General features: G+C 37.4%; 1 protein-coding gene across 2 annotated transcripts; it reads left to right on the forward strand.

Annotated features, from left to right (window-relative positions):
• The first annotated feature begins 1,662 nt into the window (after nt 1-1,662).
• On the forward strand, nt 1,663-3,700 carry cxcl13 (chemokine (C-X-C motif) ligand 13). Of its 2 annotated transcripts, XM_015373610.1 has the most exons (5): nt 1,663-1,769; nt 2,095-2,212; nt 2,396-2,476; nt 3,006-3,065; nt 3,273-3,700. In XM_015373610.1, exons 1-4 carry the CDS (start codon nt 1,706-1,708, stop codon nt 3,061-3,063), a joined length of 321 nt encoding a protein of 106 aa, XP_015229096.1. In that variant the 5' UTR covers nt 1,663-1,705; the 3' UTR covers nt 3,064-3,065; nt 3,273-3,700. The 2 variants fall into 2 exon arrangements, with proteins under 2 accessions (XP_015229096.1, XP_015229097.1); XM_015373611.1 differs by lacking the exon at nt 3,006-3,065.
• Nucleotides 3,701-9,822: the final 6,122 nt, after the last annotated feature.

A 9,822-nucleotide genomic window follows, 5' to 3' on the forward strand; every position in this document is an offset into this window, starting at 1 on the left:
CGGCATATGCTGAACTTTCCATGTATTTTTTCAAGTTCGGGCGTATACATAGCGTATTCATAACGAGTCCAGAACTTATGTCCAACGAATGCCTAACTTGTGCATAACGCACAGCAATGCCCAATGCCCAATGCCCATGAAATGATGCTTGTGCAACATTTCATGGGCATTATGAAGCATCAGTTAAAGCTGCTCCCCTCAAGCGGCGCAGTGATTTGCCGGAGATACCTGGTCTGCATAAAAAAAAGTCTTTGATCACAGTATTAACCTGGCTGCTGTTTACAGTCCGCCCAAAAAAATAAATAAAACAAAATAAGAAAAGGAAACAAAGAAAGAGGGTTTACAGTCACAGCAGATTCAGAATCATGTCTGCTAGGAGGATTTTTGGTTGTGGCTGTGAAGGCAGGGAAGATCCATCACACTCACCTTTTCGCTCCTATGATGGGGATGAAGTCTGGTGGAGAACTGACAGTTTCCTCCTGTGAACCCCCCCAATACCAAAAACGCTGCCAATACGCCATTATACAGTAGCTGTGCGTTATAGACACCTTCTGTGGTCGTCTGGATCAAATACGTTGATATGCGTTAAAGATAAGTGCTTGATGAGTTACGTGTAAGTTATGCACAAGTTACTCATAGGTGTTGGATAAGCTAGAGGAAGCGACATATAAGGAACTTACACTTAACGTATGTCAACGATCAAATAACTTACCTGTAACTTATGGCCCACGTATGGCATACACTGGCATACGTCACAAACTTTTGAGCAATCTCAAAGGTGCTTTTCAAGGCCTGCAGTGTGATCGTAGCCATAAACGCCTCCTCTTCAGTTACAGTTTTCTGGTTTCTTGTCGTTTCTTTGCTCCCCCGGTGTGTTTTCCCTTCTTCTCATTTTTGGTTTTCTGTGATTTCTTATTTTTGGATTTTTGCCTCAATTGCCACCTTTTGGATAATTAAATCAGTATGAAACCACATCAGCTTCTGTCTCTGCATTTGGGTCCTCTTAGAACCTTCACATAACCTGACATTAGAGGTTATTTGTTTATAAATCTCATCAGCGAATAAGAGCTAAAATGAATTGATTATATATCTGAGTTAAATAGAGGCATAACGGCTGTGAGAAGGATTGTAATCGATATCCACTGTTTAGTGATCGGATGTAATTTTTTTTCTTATGTTAAAACATGAAACAAAATTCTCATAAAATCTTGTCTCAAATTATATCACAAATTATATATCATATCACAAATTAATAGATTATTAGTTAAGTCAAAGGAGAATATATGTAATAACTATTTGAGTATGCTAAAGCATAACAAAAACAGGTCCATGATGTGAACGTTTGGTCTTCTGAATAATTATCAGTTTTTATAAAGTCCCTGTAGCTATCTTTGAAATTACAGCAGATTACTATTTTGATTCAAATAAACTTCTGCTAAATAGATTTATTAAAAGAAGCCCATTAAAAAAAAAAATCACCCAAAATAATGTTGATTCAGCAAAACCCCCAGAAAGCACCAAGATGCCACAAGTTTTACATATAATTGTCTTTTTCCTGTACGTTCAGATGGGAAGAAAGCAAAGCATTTCCGACACCAACGCGCTTACTTCCTTATTTGCAGCTTTATAAACGAAGGCTTGACTTTATTCACTCACACATCTTCGCCACATCCTTGACGGTGCTGAAAGCTCAGAAACTCTGAAGATGAAGAAAGCTCTGATCCTCCTGGTTGCTCTGACTCTCTGCTGCTGCATCCCTGAGCTGCATGGTATGAAAATCCTAATGTTTGATTCAACATTCTGACAATTTTATAGTTACTGAGTTTGTTTATTTATTTCGTATTAGTTTAGCTGTACTTTTTTTTTGCCATTAGAAAACATAACCTAAATTATTTAGATTAAATTGTTATGAAATGTGTGAAAAAATTTTAACATGAAGAAAAAAAATATCAATCTTTTCTTGTTTTTAATTTGTTAAAACCTAGTTTAAGACAGGGATTAAACACAGGGATTAAGCAAAAGGCAGTGGGGTAGAACCATGAGCTGAGAACATATTGAACATTATTTTAATCATGTGATTGTTTTTCTCTGCAGCATCTTCCAGGTCAGGGTGTCGCTGTTTAAAAAACTCCTTTCATCGTATTTCTCCCCTCAATGTTGCCAAAGTGGAGGTGACTCCTCCATCAGGACGTTGCCGCCGTGCAGAAAGAGTGTAAGTCACTTCAGCCATACATCAACCACCATTTTAACTGGATTTGATCAAATTTTTTTGGCTCACAAATTTAAAGGTTAATAAATAAATAAAAATGTTTTCCTTATCAATTATCGTCAATTCCAGTGTTTAGCTCTTGAATCTATAATCGAAGTAATTGTTTCTCTGACTCTCTTCCTTTAGTGTCATCAGGAAAAATGGCTCCAAAGTTTGTATCAGTCCAAATGCTGCGTGGTTCCCAGAGTTCCTCAGAAAACTTGACGGGTAGGAACCTTTATTTTTGTGTTGTTCTGATGGATGGATGGATGGATGGATGGATGGATGGATGGATGGATGGATGGATGGATGGATGGATGGATGGATGGATGGATGGATGGATGGATGGATGGATATTTCAGCACCCCCTTTAGTTTAATAAAAACAACATTAGTTAATTCTTCCCATAGAAGTTTAGATCAGGAATCTGATGACTGATCTGGATCCAGATCAGTTTTAGCTGTAGTTCCTGGTTCTGAGCCTTAATAACTTTTAAAAAGTTTGATTAAAGAATTTCTAAACTAGGATTAAAGACATCAATTTAGTAGGAAAATAAGAAAGTTTTTTTTCTCATCTTTATCCATAAATACAGTCTTCTGTTTTTAATGTCTGACTACAGGCCTGACTCAAATAATGTTTTTACTGAAAAAAAACAAATTATTTATATTTTTAGCAGGAACCCATTTAGAAAACACATGATTTTCTTTGCCATTTGACATGAATTGTATGATTTACTGGTATGTTGTTGTGTCTAAAGGATGGGCTGTGACAAAGCAGGCGCGGCGCCTTGCATTCGTCGTCATTTATTACGATAATGGTAATAATCAAAATTCTAAATTCTCTCAAAACATTTCCCATCCATCCATCCATCTATCCATCCATCCATCCATCCATCCATCCATTGCATAACCAGCTTATCCTAACAGGGTGCTTATTAAACATCTATGATTAGCACACAGCATCAAACTGCTGTTGGTTTCTGGTTTCCCTCTTTCATCTTTATCTTTTCTTGTCTGAATTCCAGGGGCTATGAAAACATCACCACAACCACCGTGTCTACAACAACCTTCTGAGGGATTTTCTGCAGAAAGTGCTTCATCCAACCTCATATGACAGCGGTTAATGCGCAAAAGAGCTGAGCCGATGTTTTATTTTTCTACGTTAAATCTGAATTTCATATTTTTTTTATACTGGTTTCATTATTTCCATGCACTCCACGCTGATCAAATGTACTCTCTTTGTGAATAAGCTCAAGTTCTGTTTCTTCTAACTCTATTATCATGTTTTTTTTTAATGAAGAAATAAAAACAAGAATAAAAATACTCCATTAAGACTGATCATTTATTGCCCCAAAGGTGCACTGCAAAAACCATGTAGAAATAAGTAAAAATGTCTAAAATTAAGTGTATTTACCCTTAATTTGAGTAAGTAAATAACATGATATGCCCATGGAATCGGTATTTTTACTCTTAAAATAAAGTAATTAGATAATATGCACTTGAAATATGACAATGCAGTTTTTTTTCTTATCTTAAAAGTAAATAGTAAGTTTTTGAGAAAAAATGTCTTATTTAGATTTCTGTTTTTTCAGTGTGAGGAGTGATTTAGTAGATGTACCAATGGTTGTCGAGCTTCAGCTCTTCTAAATAAAACATTAATGTGAAATGAATTAAGAGTGTTACCATGACTGAACGACTTTTCTACAATCAGATATAAACTCATGTTAAATGTCTAAACACCTGCTTTTTCCACCATTAGTCGATGCGTACCTTCAGTTGTTGAGGTTTCTTTTAGAATCTTTTATAAACCGCCATCCCATATTTTATGAATAGGGTCAATAGGGATGCAAATACTGTGGCAAACAAGCAGACTAGCAATGGTTTAGAGAATTATTCAGGATCTTAAACGGCATCCTAGCTGGCTTTTTGGTGTTACAGGCGATTACCGAAGCATCCGACAGTCAGCTAAAGATAACATAGAAGAAGCCTGGAAGAAAATGTGTGAGGAATACAGAAAGATCAGCAGATCGCTCTGCTTCTGCTTCGGCAGGGATGCCATCTTGATCAGACGTCTTTGGTCAATCAGTGAGCCATTCTCAGCATTTAGAACTCAAAAAACAACCAGGAAAATCCAGCAAGCACTTGATGCAGCCTGCGTTAAGGTTTAAGGTTCCTTTTGGAGGCTTTCCCACTGGGGAGAGACCCAGAACTCGCAATATGTGCCCTCTGGCCTCGGAACTTTGTGGGATCCCCCAGAATGAGCTGGAGGATGTAACTGAGGAGAAAATGTCTGCATAAAAAAAAAAAACACACACACACAAAAAAAAACAAAGAATGGAAGTCAGCTGAAGCCTGAGTTAACCCATCAGTATATTCCATGTGGTCCACCTGCCAGTAGCAACACCTATCTAAAAAATGCAAATATAGACATAGTTTGATTAACCTCCATCAAGAAAGGAAGCAGCACAACTGAGCACGATGTCCTCTGCTGAACAACTTCAACATCCCCCTCCGAACTTCACCTCTTCGCACTGTCTAATTCTGTCCTGCAGGATCCATTATTCTGGCCGTATTATACTCCAGGCCAGGCATCCCCAAACTCGGTCCTCGAGGGCCGCTGTCCTGCAGGTTTTAGATGTTTCTCTGCTCCAGCACAGCTGATTTTAATTGATAGTTGATTAACAGGCTGTTGGTCTACTGCAATCATCAAAATCAGCTGTGCTAAAGCAGAGAAACCTCTAAAACCTGCAGGACAGCGGTCCTCGAGGACCGAGTTTGGGGATGCCTGCTCCAAGATATCCTGACTGCAGGACATCATTATGATGCCTGACTAATTGCTGCTCTGAGGTCCTAGGTGCTGTTTTTTGGTCTGTGTCATGTTCCCAAAATTCAAAGCATCAAACATAGATATTGACAAATGTGCACAGTTGGAAGATGGGCAGACTTCAAAGAAAGTTTTAGAAACGTAAAACATATCACATAGTTTTAAACGCACTTCCTTATTTGCAGCTTTATAAACACAAACTGGACTTCATTTAGTCGTAGATTGTTCTCACTTCTAGTTTGGTGATGGAGCAGCTGAGACGAATAAAGCTCTTCTCCTGGTTGCTCTGAGTGGCGGGTTAATGAAGGCTTACAAAAGGCTTTCAGATTTTTTTTGCAACTCGATTAATATTTGATGTTAATTTTTCTTTTAATAAAAACTGATTTTTATAAATATATTTTTTTGGTTAAGAAATGAAATTTCACAATTTCTTCTGGTGCTAAATGTAGCAATATTAACTTTACTAACATTCACATTAAGGAAAAAAAATGTATATATTTTTTCATAGTAATAAAGCAGGAAATAAAATCATACTGAATGAAAATAAACATTTCAAAATCAGAAAGCTTTCTTTCTTACATGTTTCATTGCTAAGGCCTGCATTCACTTAAAAGTGGAAGACAGGAGGCACAGGGTCAAAGGTCATCCCTCTGTCCAATCTACAGAGACTCTTAAAATTTCTGGATGTGTTCCAAGGTTCACGTCTTCCAATTCCCAATGGTTCAAGTGGATCCCGGAGGGTTAGTCTACAGCAGGGGTCCTTCAACGTTTTCCAGGCCAAGGACCCCCAAACTGATGGCGTGATGGAGCGGGGACCCCCTAATTATATATATTTTATTAAATTGTGTAAACTGGTCCTATAGTCACTCTATTACAGATGGAGTAATGTAACAAAAGTAATTTCTCCCTGGGATTATTAAAGTATTTCTGATTCTGATTCCTGGTTGGTGGGTCAGGTGTTGTGAATGAAATGGTGCCCAGCTTGAAAGAGCTCCTGTGTGTCTCTGAATGTGTGCATTGATGACTGAAAGACATCTTCTGCCTCCATTTATTTGTTTACTACAGTGTGTTGAATTCATGTTAATGTGGATTTAAAGACATTTTAATTAGTGGAAAAAATTGCAGGGGGAATATAAAAAAAAGTAATCAACCAAAACTTTTAGCGACCCCCTAGGGGTCGGGGAACCCCTGTTGAAGACCTCCGGTTACCTTCTGTTCATCATTATTAATAGCTTAGAGCAGGTCAACCCACGTCCCTGAAAGGTCACTGTAGATCCCCTTAAGGGACTAAGGGGGACTTTCTATCAGGATATCCGAGTTTATGAGAAGATGGTATGAAAATTTGAGACAAAATATTTCCCCTAAATAATTATATGCCGTAGTCATCCATCCACCAACTACACAGTCATTTTTTTCGGACTGTGGGAGGGAGCCGGAGCACGGAGAGGACCCACACATGCACGTGGGAGGAACATGCAAAGTCTGGTCCATGGTTCAAACATTCATGCTGCATGGCAACAGCGTCATGAGCTAGACCACCTTGCTGCAGTCAAAAGTAACCTCGCTTGAACAATTTCATTTGGTTTGACGTTTTATTCTCACTTCCGATACATTAAAGTGTTTCCTTTGCACCGCTGAGGTTAACTGGTTTAACATCCAGTCTGGTGAATGTCTGGAGAAAGATTAATCATCGGCACTAATTGGTTGAATTAGACAAGAAGGGTCAAAATTTGCAGCTTGATTTAACAGGTTATAAAATTGGTATTAACCAGGCCTTTGTGTTGTCTTTAGCTGACTGTTGGATGCTTTGGTAATCGCCTGTAATGCCAACAAGCCAGCTACGATGCCGCTTAAGATCCTAAACCATGTAGGTATTAAAAAGAAATTTAACTCAATCAATAAAACAATAAAAATCTGCAGCCTGTTTAAAAGGGAATAAAGATCAGCATCCAGTCTTTTTCCTCCCATCTTTAAAATATACCATTTTAAAAAGTGACCCCTTTTTTTTATAAAAAGCCATAATGCAGCATTTAGTTTATGGTTTTAAATTTGACAAAAATGATTCCACCCACCATCAGAAACCAAGTCATGAAAGTTTGCATTGGTCATAACCTTGACTGTTTCCTCAGAAACAGACTACTACTAAACAGAGTCAGACTACTATCTGGGCCCAGATGTGACCACCGCCTGCATGCCGGAGTCTGTTCTCCAGTTTTACCAAAACACCTTTTAGTAAACAATTAGCAATCTGTAAATACTTAAAATATAAAATTGAAAAACTGTTCGCTCTGCTTCTTTCAACAGATGAGTTGGTTTCTCTTATTATTAATCTATGATTCATAGATGCAGATAAACAGTAACACTCCTGTGCTTTAAATGTTTCTACTTAAACACAAAAAAAAAACGATCTAGAGAAACTGAATTTAAAGTTAAAAAATCTGTCTGGTAGAGTAAGCTGAAAAACTTTATCATGTTTATATCTAATAAATAATGCACTCTACACATCCCCATCCTGCTCATATCCCTCCAGCTTTGCTTGTATTTAATCACTAAAACCAAACAAATCAACCAACCATCTAATTATCCATTTTATACATCTATTATCATTTTCACCGCTCTGTACAGAGATGATAGGAAAACATTTCAGCGTTTATCAACCTTTTATTGAGCCACAAAATGCAATGTTAAAAACACATTGGTAAATGAACCAGTGGAGACAGATACACCAATCAGAGCCGGGGAGGCGGCGGACTGGGATCTTACAATCAAAGCGGTTGCTGATGTTTGTGAACGCTGTAAATAAAAGGTGATGAAAAAGGTTGAAGACAGGGAATCTCTGTGGGCCTTGATCTCATGGGCAGTGCTGCTGTTGGAGAATCTGTAGACTAGGCACAGAGTTAATAGAAAAGGTCTTCCATAGAGAGACGGAACAGATTTAATTTGTTTAATCCAAGGTTAGACAGGAAATGTTTAAAGATGAAACTATCTGCAAAAAGTAAAATACTCTTCATCAACAGTTTTCCAGGTCTAGTAAAAGTTTTTTTCTGGAACTTTGTTCATATAAAGCCAAATTACAGACATCTATTGATATTTAAAGAGTAAAAAAACAGTGAAGCACAGTGAGAACAGTTAAATAGGAGAAACATAGAGCTGTGGTGAAAATGACTCCAGGAGTTCATCAAAGCACCATTTAGCAGCTCACAAATGTTCTGCAGAGATCACTAAGAGACGGCCTCCAGCTGACCCAGGTCCAGAACAAATGAGACGGAGAATCCAGTCTCATTGCATCAAGTGTGAAACTAACAGAGCAGCTCAGAAAACCATCATCAGATTGATGGTCAGAGGCCGATTCTGCTCGTTATCAGAATACCACACCAGTGGATGTGACTCTAAACTGTTTTAAAGCACCTAGTTAAAGTCTTGACTTGTGCTACAAATCATTAGCCTACATTTTTCATTTACTCCAGTTATATTTGTTGGATATTTAAGTTTTTCCATTAATTATATAGAAATAGAAATGGGGAAACAAATTGAATGTCACAAGAATAAAACAATTTGTAAGATCACAATTTTCATATTGCCTTTGCATTCCCTGTCTTGGTCACTTAAATAACATGCTGCTGTCATTTTGCATCATCGCTGGTGCTGCTGCTATTTTCCCACTACTGTAAAAATGTCCAGAGCTGTATATTGATTATTTATTCTTCAGATTACTGCACCGTATTTATATTTGTAAAAACACTTTACAGGACAGTATATTATTTGTCTATTTCTTATATTTTTTAAATTTACATTTTATGTGAATGTTATTTTTACTCATACTTTACACACTTCTAAGGTCCACATTTGTGTGACCAACTTTGGTGTAATGCTGCTGTGACACCACTATTTCCCCGTTGTGGGACAATAAAGGGATTTTCTATTCTATTCTATTCTATACATATAAAAATGATATGAATTTATCCAAGTGAGCCAAAATGAAAGCCGTTTCTCATCATTTTCAAACAATTTGTAATCATAATAATCTCCTATAAGGCTTCAATTTAACTAGTTCAAATAATCTGAAACTGCATCCAATTAAATTTTAGATGTATATTAAAATCCTTATTCAAAAATAAATTGTGCTCTAAAAATAAAGTGGACCTTCCTTGGTCACAGGTTAAAACAATAAAAAGGTCTTTATAAAAGGGCCGTTTTCTGGACCGATATTAACATGTTTCCAAAAATTAAAAAGTGAGCCTGAAAAGCTGTTGATGAAGACCAGTTTCAAAAGGTCATAATAAAGTTTTTCACAACGTTGAAAGATCTCAAAGCAGGAGTGTGTGGAAATAAAAACCATGCCGACAAACTGTGGTTAAACCTAAAAACATTTATGTGTTGATTCTTTTTTTTGTCAGAAAAAAAAAAACTCAGTAACACTGAATTGTACAAAGTTCCAATCTGAAAGTCTGCATGTTAGAGACAGAAAGTGTCCAGCGACATTTGGCCTCTACAGGAACACGTGGACAAAGCAAAATGTCCAATGTTGCGTACGTCTTTGAGTAGGAAGGAGAAAAGGGCTCCCTTAATGCCAGAATGTGGAAGACACCCCCCATTATCACCAAAGAGTTTGTTTACATAAAGCTGCTGTAGAAAAAAATCACTGCCAGGTCATTCAGGAGTGAAGTAAAGGCCTCGACATGCTCACAGGTGACCTCCACCGGAACCAGGGGAGGCTGGGTCGGGTCAGATATGAAAGCTGAACAGAACGG

This window comes from Cyprinodon variegatus, unplaced genomic scaffold (assembly GCF_000732505.1).
Source record: "Cyprinodon variegatus isolate N-32 unplaced genomic scaffold, C_variegatus-1.0 Scaffold89, whole genome shotgun sequence".
Lineage (NCBI taxonomy): Eukaryota > Metazoa > Chordata > Actinopteri > Cyprinodontiformes > Cyprinodontidae > Cyprinodon > Cyprinodon variegatus.

What these genes read in the sequence shown, in the direction of transcription:
- cxcl13 (XM_015373610.1), top strand. Translation starts at nt 1,706, where the DNA reads ATGAAGAAAGCTCTGATCCTCCTGGTTGCTCTGACTCTCTGCTGCTGC. An exon ending in CTGCATCCCTGAGCTGCATG is followed by an intron (nt 1,770 to 2,094) that starts GTATGAAAATCC and finishes TTTTCTCTGCAG; the next exon opens with CATCTTCCAGGTCAGGGTGT. An exon ending in TGCCGCCGTGCAGAAAGAGT is followed by an intron (nt 2,213 to 2,395) that starts GTAAGTCACTTC and finishes CTCTTCCTTTAG; the next exon opens with TGTCATCAGGAAAAATGGCT.